We start from the raw sequence: 14,231 nt of genomic DNA, 5'->3' as shown, positions 1-14,231 counted from the left end.
TCCCCTCCTCGTCAGCACGCCACTCAGTTCCCAAAACTTCTTCCATGCACATCTCACTCTAGCAACCGTTGCCGAGTCTGATCCACCTTCTCCATTCAGCATGTCTCCGAGGTAACAAAATGCTTTCACACATTCCAGCTTCACGCTGTCTCCAAGATCCAATTCAACATTTCCTCCATCTGCAGCTCCCTCTGTGCACACCTTACACTTGAATGTAGGTGCCACACTGGTTAATGACCCTCTCAAACGACGACATTTTTGATGGACCCACTCACCACACATTGTACATTGAATGGAATTCACTCCGACACCCTTCCCGCACACAGCACACGGCCACTTCCCAGTTCTTTCCACCTCACCACATGTTTTACCACTTGCCATCACCTTCGTTTTTCCGATATTCACCTTCAGACCATTTGTCTCCATACATTCCTTCCACTTGTTCATCTTCTCCTTCAGTCCATCCATACTTTCTGCAATCAACACCAGATCATCTGCATACAACAACTGCCACGGTAAACCCTCCTTTACGTTCCTTGCCGGCACATCCATCACAGCTACAAATAGTAGTGGACTTAGTATCGACCCCTGATGCACTCCCACCTTCACCTCAAAATCACCACTGTTCCCGTCCTTCGTCCTTACAGCTGTGCGCGCTCTTTTGTACATTGCCATCACAACTCTGATCAACCATTCATCCACTCCTAACTTCCCCAATGCCCATGTCACTACTTCACGTGGAACCCTGTCGAATGCTTGCTCCAGATCAACAAACCCAAGAAACAACTTCTTCCTCTTCTCCATGTACTTCTCCTGCAACTGCCTCACAATAAAAAGCGTGTCTGTCGTTCCTCTTCCTGGCATAAATCCAAACTGCATTTCGTCAATCTTCACTTTCTTCCTTATCCTCCTCTCCAACACCCTTTCCTATACCTTCATTCCATGCTCCAATAACTTTATTGCTCGGTACAAGCCACACTCCAGAGGGTCACCTTTCCCCTTGTATAGAGGGACGAGGGTACTCAGTTCCCAATCCACTGAAATGCGGCCTTCTTTCACCACCAGATTGCAGATCTCTGTCATTCTCTTCACACCCCAATTTCCCACTGCCTTCAACATATCTCCCACAACTCCCGTCGGCCCTCCCGCACAGATAAAGCCCTCCTGCACTCTCACAGATAAACAGACAAACAGATGAAAATCATTTATAGAGCGACACTTGGCAAAACAGATCAAAGTAGAACGGCACTCAGTAGACCATCCTTTTGACCTCACAAATAATTGGTGGTTAAATTCAGTGATCTGATATGCAAATCGTCTTCAAATTTTAAGTTAATCCAATGAAAATTTAGGATTTCAGAGATTTGAAAAAAGTGGTTGACCTGGCCTATGTTGACCTTTTGGCCTATGTTGATCTCAAAAATAGTTGGTGGTTGAATTCAGTTAGCTGATATATATATTTTTGTATACAGAATCGAGGTTCGTGTAAGAACTAACACATTGAACATGAAAACATGCACAGACACATAAAACATACAATGAAGGGAGCGGGAGACAACAGGGGGAGAGAGGGAAGCACACAGCACAACAACAGTGGAGAACAGGGACATCGGTAGATCCGTAGAAGGGGAAGGGCTGGGGGAGGAGGGGTACACGGTATAAAGCAAATGAACACTTCGAGGAATTTCAGGAAAGGAATTAGGGATTGAAAGAGGTGGATTTGGGGTGTTTTAACGGGGGTAGAAAAGATCAAGGTTTTGGATGGGGGAAGATAAGAGATGGTGGTGAACAGCTGTTTGAAAGACCTGGACGGAGGAGAGGGATTGAAGAGAGTGGGGGAGATTGTTCCAGAGGCGAGAGAAAAGAGAAATGAAAGAGTGAAGGTGAGCAGAAAGTCTTGATTTTGGCAGATTCACCAGAAGAGGGTTGCTGGCAGATCTTGTGCGACCTGAAGGAATATTTGGGGGGCAGAGTACAGACAGACAGGGGGAGCAAGGCCAGATAGGAGTCAGGAGAAGACAGAAAGACCACCTACCTGCCTGCGGTGAGAGAGAAAGGCCCTCAGAGTTAGCTTCATCGTGGGAGATTCCAATGATTCTGAATGCTCTGGATTCCACAGCATGAAGCCGAGCTGGGTGTGAGGCAGGAGCACCAGCCCAGAGGGGATATCAGTATTCCATTGAGCTGCGAATGAAAGCTTTGTATGTGGTGAGGAGCTCAGAAGTGCCCAGAAAGGACTTTGCACGATGGAGGATTCCCAGACGGAGACTGGCTTGAGGCCAGTGAGGAAATGTGGTTTTCCCAGGAAAGATCATGGCAGATAGTGAGACCCAAAAGCTTGAGTGACAGAACTTCTTCATAGACAGCTCTGATTTCCTCTTTGGCATAGAGGACCTCAACCTATTGTTGAGACAGCAGAAGCAGCATGTCCAGAATAGAATGACCTGGTCTGAATCCAAATTGATGATCCAAGATCAAGCCATTGGAGAAGAGGAAGGATTTGATGTCAGATGCGATGGTTGATTCCATGACCTTGCTGATGATTGGGAGCAGGCTGATTTGTCTGTAGTTGCACGGATCTGTTTTACAGTTTTAGCATCATTTTTGTGTAAAGCGGTAATGTTGGCTGATTTCCAAGCAGATGGCAGATGACCTTGAGCAAAAGAGAGGGTGAGGAGAACAGAGAGAGGGTGAGGAGAACAGAGAGAGGGTGAAAGAGCGGCAGAGCAGGATTTTAGGACCCGTGGGTTGATGCCGTCTGGTCCAGTTGCAGAATCAGAGTCGAGGTTTGACAGAAACTTCTCCACCTTGTCAGGTGTGAAGGACACAGATTCCAGGAGCAGCTGAGTTTGACTGGGAAATGTGGGTACAGACAGTTTGGGACACAAGATTTTGAGGCAAACACAGAGTTGAGGCATTCGGCTTTGTCACGCGGTGTCAGCTGTGTAGCCATTAACTGAGGTGGGGGAAGAGGTGTCAGCTGTGTAGGTAAGGGAGATGTCATTCATTCATACATTCATTTCCATCACCTTTCTCATCCAGTCACTTTCATCCTTTCTCAACATGTGAACCAACCATCAAAATCTCTTTCTCTTCACAGCATCCATCACAGGCTCTATTCCCATCATCTTTCGCAATTCATCATTTGTCTTCCTTCCTCTCTCTCAACGATACTCCACACATCCACCGAACCATTGACATTTCCACCCTTTCCAGCCTTCGTTGCTGCTCTACGTTCATTACCCATGTCTTGCTCCCATAAATCATAACACTTCTCACACATGCAGCATACACCTTTCCCTTCAGCTTCAATAACACTCCCCTCATCATCAGCACGCCACTCAGTTCCCGAAACTTCTTCCATGCACATCTCACTCTTGCAACCGTTTGCCGAGTCTAATCCACCTTCTCCATTCAGCATGTCTCCGAGGTAGCAAAATGTTTTCACACCTTCCAGCTTCACGCCGTCTCCAAGATCCAACTCAACATTTCCTCCATCTGCAGCTCCCTCTGTGCACACCTTACACTTGAATGTAGCTGCCACACTGGTTAATGACCCTCTCAAACCACTACATTTTTGATGAACCCACTCAGCGCACATTGTACATTGAATGGAGTTCACTTACAGTGGATGTCATGAAAGGAAATTAACCAACGGTTCGTCTCGGTGGCTCAGGACATTCCGAAACTCCATCTTAGCCAGTGGTCTACCTACCTACCGACCTACTGTACCTTCTGATCCACCGCCTTCAGTGTCTCTGCAGGATGTTTTTAATAAACTCAAGAAATTGAATATTAATAAGAGTGGCGGACCGGACTGTATTCAGCCTCGTATTATCAAGTAATTTGGATACAAATTATGTGTCCCACTTAATGAAATATTCAGTTGCTCACTTCGTGAAGGTGTATTACCTGATATTTGGAAATCCACTTATGTTTTACCGGTTCCAAAGTCTCAACCACCAAATCTTGATAATCTGCGCCCAATTTCACTCACATACTTATTTTCCAAAGTTTTGAGGATTTTGTTGGAAACTGGATATGTGAGGACATTAGGATGACATTTAACAGCTTTGCTCTCTTAAGGGTTTGTCTACAACTCACTGTTTAGTTAAAATACTGGATGATATTTTTAAGGAAACTGATAAACTCCAGTAGCTACCAGAACTGAAGAATGTTGACCTCTCTAAAGCATTTGATCGTGTTCCACATGGGAAATAACTAATGTTGGGGTTCCTCAAGGCACACACATTGGTCCGGTTGCTTTCTTAGCCATAATAAATGACTTTGCTTCCGGTTATCCTGAAGTTTCGCACTATAAGTATACACTACATGACTTTTTGTCAAACTTATAGTGAGACTGAGCAAACTAGTCCTCTGCAGCAACAACTTGACTGTCTCCAAGAATGGTCAACGAAACACAATATGTATCCCGGCAGAGGTGTCCAGTTTTCATATCAGAGACTCAGCTATTAACCAAACTGATTGTGTTAAACTGTCAGGCATCCATGTGCAAGAAAACGTGAAGAAGAAAAAAATTCAACAGAAAACTCTACTTTTTGCGGAAACTGAAACGTTGTAATGTCCCTGTTTCTGATTTAATAACAGTATATTTACAGTATGTTAGGCCCACTTTGGAATATGCGTCGCCCGCATGGTTTTGAGGCTAAGCTCGGTTTTGTGGCTCAACTCAGAAGGAATGTTTGGAGGAATTGCAATGGAAAGAGTTTCGCATAATTCTCTCTCGCGACTTTTGTAGAAACAAACCTCATGGAGACATTTGTCAGGTACTTAACATACCTATTCTTTCTGAGAGGCTTGAACAGCTCTCCGTCAATTTTGGGAATGTACTTTTAAAATCAAACATACGCAGAGATTGGCTCCCCCCACTAAATGAATGAATGAATGAATGATCGTTTTAAGGCCATTTTCCCCGCTACAGCGGGGGTTAGCCTTGCGGGCCCCATGACAATCATGGTTCCCTGTTTGAGGCAATGTTTCTATGGCCCGATGCCCTTCCTGACGCCAACCCTTGGTCGCCTCTTACGATGCGCAGGGATACGGTGTACCTATTCAAAATCGGGGTACACACCGGGATACACCTCACCGAGGAACAATAACTCTTAAAATCAAACATACACAGAGATTGGCTTCCCCCACCTAGGAACAATAACTCTTAAAATCAAACATACACAGAGATTGGCTTCCCCCACCGAGGAACAATAACTCTTAAAATCAAACATACGCAGAGATTGGCTTCCCCCACCGAGGAACAATAACTCTTAAAATCAAACATACGCAGACATTGGCTTCCCCCACCGAGGAACAATAACTCTTAAAATCAAACATACGCAGAGATTGGCTTCCCCCACCGAGGAACAATAACTCTTAAAATCAAACATACGCAGAGATTGGCTTCCCCCTCCGAGGAACAATAACTCTTAAAATCAAACATACACAGAGATTGGCTTCCCCCACCTAGGAACAATAACTCTTAAAATCAAACATACACAGAGATTGGCTCCCCCCACCGAGGAACAATAACTCTTAAAATCAAACATACACAGAGATTGGCTTCCCCCACCGAGGAACAATAACTCTTGAAATCAAACATACACAGAGATTGGCTTCCCCCACCGAGGAACAATAACTCTTAAAATCAAACATACGCAGAGATTGGCTTCCCCCACCGAGGAACAATAACTCTTAAAATCAAACATACGCAGACATTGGCTTCCCCCACCGAGGAACAATAACTCTTAAAATCAAACATACGCAGAGATTGGCTTCCCCCACCGAGGAACAATAACTCTTAAAATCAAACATACGCAGAGATTGGCTTCCCCCTCCGAGGAACAATAACTCTTAAAATCAAACATACACAGAGATTGGCTTCCCCCACCTAGGAACAATAACTCTTAAAATCAAACATACACAGAGATTGGCTCCCCCCACCGAGGAACAATAACTCTTAAAATCAAACATACACAGAGATTGGCTTCCCCCACCGAGGAACAATAACTCTTGAAATCAAACATACGCATAGATTGGCTTCCCCCACCTAGGAACAATAACTCTTGAAATCAAACATACACAGAGATTGGCTTCCCCCACCGAGGAACAATAACTCTTGAAATCAAACATACACAGAGATTGGCTTCCCCCACCGAGGAACAATAACTCTTAAAATCAAACATACGCAGAGATTGGCTTCCCCCACCGAGGAACAATAATTCTTAAAATCAAACATACGCAGAGATTGGCTCCCCCCACCGAGGAACAATAACTCTTAAAATCAAACATACGCAGAGATTGGCTTCCCCCACCGAGGAACAATAACTCTTAAAATCAAACATACGCAGAGATTGGCTTCCCCCACCGAGGAACAATAACTCTTAAAATCAAACATACACAGAGATTGGCTTCCCCCACCGAGGAACAATAACTCTTAAAATCAAACATACGCAGAGATTGGCTTCCCCCACCGAGGAACAATAACTCTTAAAATCAAACATACACAGAGATTGGCTTCCCCCACCGAGGAACAATAACTCTTAAAATCAAACATACACAGAGATTGGCTTCCCCCACCTAGGAACAATAACTCTTGAAATCAAACATACGCAGAGATTGGCTTCCCCCACCTAGGAACAATAACTCTTGAAATTAAACATACACAGAGATTGGCTTCCCCACCTAGGAACAATAACTCTTGAAATCAAACATACACAGAGATTGGCTTCCCCCACCTAGGAACAATAACTCTTGAAATCAAACATACACAGAGATTGGCTTCCCCCACCGAGGAACAATAACTCTTAAAATCAAACATACACAGAGATTGGCTTCCCCCACCTAGGAACAATAACTCTTGAAATCAAACATACGCAGAGATTGGCTTCCCCCACCTAGGAACAATAACTCTTGAAATCAAACATACACAGAGATTGGCTTCCCCACCTAGGAACAATAACTCTTGAAATCAAACATACACAGAGATTGGCGTCCCCCACCTAGGAACAATAACTCTTGAAATCAAACATACACAGAGATTGGCTTCCCCCACCGAGGAACAATAACTCTTAAAATCAAACATACACAGAGATTGGCTTCCCCCACCTAGGAACAATAACTCTTGAAATCAAACATACACAGAGATTGGCTTCCCCCACCTAGGAACAATAACTCTTGAAATCAAACATACACAGAGATTGGCTTCCCCACTGAGGAACAATAACTCTTAAAATCAAACATACACAGAGATTGGCTTCCCCCACCTAGGAACAATAACTCTTGAAATCAAACATACACAGAGATTGGCTTCCCCCACCTAGGAACAATAACTCTTGAAATCAAACATACACAGAGATTGGCTTCCCCACCGAGGAACAATAACTCTTAAAATCAAACATACGCAGAGATTGGCTTCCCCACCGAGGAACAATAACTCTTAAAATCAAACATACACATAGATTGGCTCCCCCCACCTAGGAACAATAACTCTTGAAATCAAACATACACAGAGATTGGCTTCCCCCACCTAGGAACAATAACTCTTGAAATCAAACATACACAGAGATTGGCTTCCCCCACCTAGGAACAATAACTCTTGAAATCAAACGTACACAGAGATTGGCTTCCCCCACCTAGGAACAATAACTCTTAAAATCAAACATACACAGAGATTGGCTTCCCCCACCTAGGAACAATAACTCTTAAAATCAAACATACGCAGAGATTGGCTTCCCCCACCTAGGAAGAATAACTCTTAAAATCAAACATACACAGAGATTGGCTCCCCCCACCGTGGAACAATAACTTAACTCTGACATGGTATCCGCTATTAGATGTCGAACCAACCGCTACAAGTGCAGCCCCACCCCCCTTTTAACCTCCATTTTGAATAAGAATTGGATGAGATCCCTGTGTTCAATATGAGTTTGACGTTGATTGTATTTTGGTTTAACATCAATGTTATCCCATTTATTCTGTATTTTTTGTTTGAGGCGTTTTTACCTCTGCCACCGGACGTGGATGCAGGTTATGTTTTCACCCAAGTCTGTTTGTCTGTCTGTCTGTGAACAACATATCTCAAAAAATTATGGACGGATTTGGATGAAACTTGGTGAACCGGTTGTGTGTGTGACAAGGACTAATCGATTCGATTTTGGTGAAGATATGAATATGGATTTGGATACGAGAATTATTTAATTCTTAAGCGATTCTTCACCATTGAGAGATCGGGCGAAAAGTGAAATATAACATGATATTTTTAAAAGTTGTGGATGAGTTATGACTAAACTGGGTGGCGGAGTTGGTTTGGTGACAAGAACAAGCCGATTCGATTTTGGTTCAGGTCTGAATCCAGATCGGGCCTATCCGTGGGATACAAAACATAAACTGTTCAGCCTGGCGGGGGTATGAGCTCTACCAAGCGCCGTTCTAGTTATTTTTTGTTTATATTATTGTAACATTTGTAAATTGACTGTAATTCAGCCTATGGTTGCGAAAAGTCATTTTGAAATAAACCGATTATTATTATTATTATTATTATTATTATTTTATTATTATATAACCCTTTTATGAAGGCATGGAAGCATCAAAGCAACTAATTAATTATATGTAGTAATACTTCTTGAAGCAGCAGAAAAATTTTCTAAAGGTACATGGAAGGAGCACACAAACAACAACAACAACAACAACAACAACAACAACAACAACAACAATAACCAAACAACAATTACGTGTTATAAAAGATTCTATTTCGTGTGTTTTTCTTCATTTTACATCCTCATTGACACTATCGCAGATAGACATGCAATATGTTTGTAAAGTACAACTGTTTGCTGCCTTTTGATTAAACCCGTCAGCAAAGCGACACCTCGTCATTATAAAAACAAACAGCAAAGATTAAAAAGGCCAAACGTAGAACTTGGTGTTTCCAGTATTGCACGAAACACAAAGCAGGGAAAACCAAGGACAGGAATTAACAGCACAGCTTTGAAACCACATTGCAGGCAATTTTCCCTGGGAAGAAAGTTTTCTCTGAATTTGAACTTGAACATTGTCACGTTTTTCTTGTCAGGTCTGATCACCAGGATAAAAAAGTCATTGCACGCAAGAATAGCCTTTTCCAAGAATTATGTAATGTCCCAACAAGAAACAATGTCCACAAAGCTTTAAAGGCGCCATATTAAACTGGGGCCCAACCCTAAATCCCTGAAAAGGCTTTTCTGCAATTTGATCCGCCAACTTTCAACTCATTGTCCCATTTCATTATCCTTTTAGACTATGAGCCAAAGGGGTTGGTCGGTATCAGGCAGATGGAGCAAGGCCAACTCAACTGTTATTTTTTTTAGCAAGGCTTTGGTCCCTAAAGATGGAAAAAGTGTGATAGTGGTGTGTAGCTCTTGGCCTTCTCTGTTTTATCACTCGATATATACAACTCTACCACTAAGATCGCCGGTTGTAGATTTTTTTTATCCAAAATGTATCTGTGGGTCATTGTCATTTAACACAGAAAATACCAAGTTGGACAGGGGTCAACATCACCACCAGAGGCACCATCATTGTCTCACAAGATATTGTTGGTGACCCTGCCCACAATAAATGCTCCAACTACAGAAATGTCTACAGTTTCAGAAATCTTTAAACAGTCAGAACTTGTGAGACAGACACTGGGGTTACAGGACATCGTTGTGGTCACGGACCAGGCTCTATATGTGACTGGTTCTGGCAAAAGCAGACACTTGGGGGCATTTCTCTTAGCGAGAAAAAGCCGAAAATAGTCAAAATTTGAACTTTCAGAATTTGAACAAAATTTGAACTTTCAAAACAAAACTTTCAGAATCGTTGGAATCTCCCGCGATGAAGCTATCTCCGAGGGCCTTTCATTTACTCACCGCAGGCAGGTTGGTGGTCTTTCCGTCTTCTACCGACTCCTCTACGGCCTTGCCCCCCCAGCTCTCTCTGGGCTCTGTCCCCCAAATATTCCTACAGGTCGCACAAGATCTGCCTGCAACCCTCTTATGGTTAAACTGCCAAAATCAAGACTCTCTGCTCACCTTCACTCCTTCATTCCTCTTTTCTCCCGCCTCTGGAACAAACTCCCTCACTCTCTTCAATCCCACTCCTCCCTCCAGGTCTTTAAAACAGCTGTTCACCACCATCTCTTATCTTCCCCCATCCAAAACCTTGATCTTTTCTACCCCCGCTAATTTCACCCCAAATCCACTTTTTTGAAATACCAACTTCTGTCCTGGAAGTCCTTGGTGTCCTTGTGTTTGTACTTCTCCCACCCCCTCCCCATTCCCACGCCTCCTCTCCCCAAGCCCTCTCCCTCCCACACATCTCCCTGCTCTCAAATGTTGTGTTTGTGTGTTTCCCCTTCTCTCCCCATCTTGTCTACCACTCCCTCTTTTTATATATTTTGTTTGTCTGGTTGATTTTTTTTTGTGATAAATGTTAGCTCTTTCACGAGCCTCGATTCTGTATACAAAAAAAAAAAAAAAATGACCACAGGGACCAAATTGAGATTTTTATATGGATAGAAAGAGTAACTTCTCTAGATTATTGAACCAAAACATTTTTCGAAGAAACAACAGAAAAGTTGTGAAATTCGATGAAAAATCTAAAATGTCATTCTCAAAATGTGCTCAGAAAGTCACTAAAATCGCGAAATTTTGATGTTTTACTCCGAGCCATACATCATAATTCGAAGGAGATCCCTGACATACATGTTTGGTATGAATGAAAAGCTCTACGTGTGCACATTCTTTGTGTGTGTGAACTTTATTGTGAACTTTGAACCTAATTATCTCCATTGTTTAAATGAAAATATAATTGTCATTAAAATACCATAACTTCGTTAATCTTCATCTAATTAACATAATATCAAATGAAAGAGAAAAGCATGGGGAATCAGATGATATCAAAATCTCAATTTTGATTTTTGCCCCCAAGTGTCTGCTTTTGCCAGAGCCAGTCACATATCTTAAAGCCACCGAGATCGTCTGGAAACATACAGACATGTATGACAAATCATCCTTCGCTCGGGCACATTCCACACAATTTTCAACGTGATGTCAATCCTAGGTGCGCGATTCCAAGATGTTGGCCTTTGGGACATCGCAGAAGGTTCAATGAATAGAGTTCTTGAAGGCAAGATGTATAATCAAGCGGTCCGCGTGCACAAGTGTATATATGAAGCGTTTATGAGACTCGCGTGGATTGAATTCATTCCTTTGGCGGAGAACAATAGGCAGGACAATACTCATTTCATTCCTTTGGCGGAGAACAATAGGCAGGACAATACTCATTTCATTCTCTTTGGCCGAGAACAATAGGCAGGACAATACTCATTTCATTCTCTTTGGCCGAGAACAATAGGCAGGACAATACTCATTTCATTCCTTTGGCGGAGTACAATAGGCAGGACAATACTCATTTCATTCCTTTGGCGGAGAACAATAGGCAGGCCAATACTCATTTCATTCTCTTTGGCCGAGAACAATAGGCAGGACAATACTCATTTCATTCTCTTTGGCCGAGAACAATAGGCAGGACAATACTCATACTGGAACCTCGCTCTCAGAAAAAATGAATGACGCCGTCATAGATCTGCACAAATGGAACTCCGATACTCTGTTGGAACACCCAACTTTTAAAGGGCCGCATGCTCTTTGGAAGAAATGATTGGAGCATCTTCGTCATGACAATGGATATTTGTCAGCATTCTTCATGTCATACGTGGATATTGTGGAAACGATCTTGCTTGCTCTGCTGCGAGCTGCCCGAGAAGGGATCCCTTGGTGTTTCACCTATGACAAAGTGAACTCTGCACGATATTTATCAGCTTATTATGACAAATCTTCCAGTGGAACACCCTGATTGTCCAGTGTATTTTTCATTTCCAGTGGAAAGAGATTGTCATTTTCTGGGAATGCTCCAGTCAAAGCATAATACATACTTATGTCGCATGATATTGTGGTTAGAATTACCACCTTTGTGTAGCATATGGTAACTACCAAGTCAAAAGAGTCATTGGGTCACCAAACGTTTAATCTTACTATAATTCACCAAATGTCTGTCTGTCTGTCTGTCTGTCTGTTCCCAGGTACCGAAAAAACGGCTGAACCGATCGCAACGAAATTTTGGGTGGGTAATCCTGGGACCCCCTTGAGTAAAATCGGCAATATTGTTTTTCCAAAATTTTCCCCAATTTTTCCAATTTCCAAATTTTCCAGTTTTTCCAAACACAATGGAATAATATTTACCGATATGAACAGTGATGTGGCTTGTATTGAAATTCTAAAGATACTGTTTAGATTCTGATGATTTGCGTGTGATACGATTCAACGGATGTTTATATAAATCGTTTAAAATAGAAAAAACCTTCAATTTCTGATATTTTGCCATCGCCATATGCAGATTCGCCACGGACCCACGATCGATGTTTCTGTGCGTGAACGTATCCGTTTGTTTGCGAACAGGTACGTTTTTCATGGAAGTCCTTCACGAACTTGCTGTCCATGTCTGGCATGCGACTGAAGGTGCTACAGGAATGTGGAATTTATTGGTTTCATGCTTTAGCATTCGCCGTGTCTGCATTGCCTGTTTGCTTCTGGCCTCCCACCCGTGCATAGCACGGGTATTCCTCTAGTTTTAGTAATTTGAGAAAAGTGGTCACCTTTGGCCTATGTTGACCTTTTGAACTCAAAAATATATAGGATTTTGTCGGACCACGAACTCTACCATTTGGTGAAGTTTCGTGAAGATCGGTTTCAAATTGTGACCTGTATGCAAGTATAAGGGAGCAGGCACACACACAAACACACAAACCGGAATGATCAACATATGCAAATGCAACTATGCAAATCATGTGGTTGTTTATCTTTAACCGGTGATACTACCTGTGTAACTGGTGTGACCTGTGCTGCTCCCCCAAACACCCCAAAAAGGAAACCAAAGTATAAGGGAGCAGGCACACACACAAACACACAAACCGGAATGATCAACATACTTGTGAAATTTTGGGGGTTTTTTGCCAAGTAACAAACAGCGGTGGAAACATGACCTCTATGCAACTATGCAAATCATGTGGTTGTTTATCTTTAACCGGTGATACTACCTGTGTAACTGGTGTGACCTGTGCTGCTCCCCCAAACACCCCAAAAAGGAAACCAAAGTATAAGGGAGCAGGCACACACACAAACACACAAACCGGAATGATCAACATACTTGTGAAATTTTGGGGGTTTTTTGCCAAGTAACAAACAGCGGTGGAAACATGACCTCTATGCACCTTCGTTGGTGGAGATGATAAATTCCACTTCAATTAACTCCTGTTTACCAGGCTGTTGGTGGAGAGAAAAAAGAAGAGATCTTTTCGGTGATACATTTGCAACTATGCAAATCATGTGGTTGTGTTATCTTTAACCGGTGATACTACCTGTATAACTGGTGTGACCTGTGCTGCTCCCCCAAACACCCCAAAAAGGAAACCAAACTCAAAGTTACAATGAAGGCAGAATCTCTATTTTCGAACTCACCCCCGTAGTAAGCTTGGAAGAGGGACGTCGGTGTTAGTGGAGAGAGGTTTTCCAGTTGTCCTGGATCGAAGGGTCCATGATTGGGTAGAGGATGTCTTTCCATAAACATTGCCACTGCTCGAAGAACGCCCTGCTCGGTAATTTCTTCATCCGTGAATTGGGCTTCAATTGCACCGAGGGACTCGCGGTTCGGGTAGAAAGGAGCGCATGGGGGGACCAGAAGGGACGTGAGTCCGAGCAGCAGAAATACAATCTGTGGATGGAGGACCATCTCTGCACCTGCACACCAGGTGTACTCCACAAGGACAAAAACCTGCGAACACAGACAAGTTGAAATGTGCACTCCCTCACGGACCTGCTCGCCAATTTATTGTGCCCACGGTTCATCCACCGCCCAAACCCTGCCCCCTCTCTTTTTGTAGAAATACTCCACACACTTCCGGTTTTCTTTCCTGCCAAACCAAAAATTATTATTCGGATTACCTCTCCAGCTTATTTGAGTACATTTAGAACACGGGACAAAGTTACCCTGGGATTTGATTAGTCAGTGGGCAGTGCAGGTAAATACCTGCTCTTTATCCCTTATGTCATAAAAACTAAAAACTACAGGCAAAGGTGAGAGGGGGTTAAGGAAAAATATGGTAGGAATGAGACCAGGGAGAAGTTTTTGATACCATCGGT

The 14,231-nt window shown here is 42.9% G+C and overlaps 1 protein-coding gene across 1 annotated transcript in view; it reads right to left on the bottom strand.

Moving 5' to 3' along the window:
• LOC137438301 (von Willebrand factor A domain-containing protein 7-like) overlaps positions 1-13,922 on the bottom strand; it is a 114,522-nt gene extending 100,600 nt beyond the window's left edge. The window contains exon 1 of the mRNA XM_078767755.1: positions 13,551-13,922. Coding sequence (XP_078623881.1) covers positions 13,551-13,821 — 271 coding nt within the window. The 5' untranslated portion in view covers positions 13,822-13,922. The remainder of the gene's footprint in view (positions 1-13,550) is intronic.
• Positions 13,923-14,231: the final 309 nt, after the last annotated feature.

The sequence above is a fragment of the Myxine glutinosa genome, chromosome 13 (genome assembly GCF_964187855.1).
Source record: "Myxine glutinosa chromosome 13, kmMyxGlut1.1, whole genome shotgun sequence".
Lineage (NCBI taxonomy): Eukaryota > Metazoa > Chordata > Myxini > Myxiniformes > Myxinidae > Myxine > Myxine glutinosa.
Note: the sequence above shows the minus strand (reverse complement) of the source record. Positions and strands in the feature narration are given on the sequence as shown.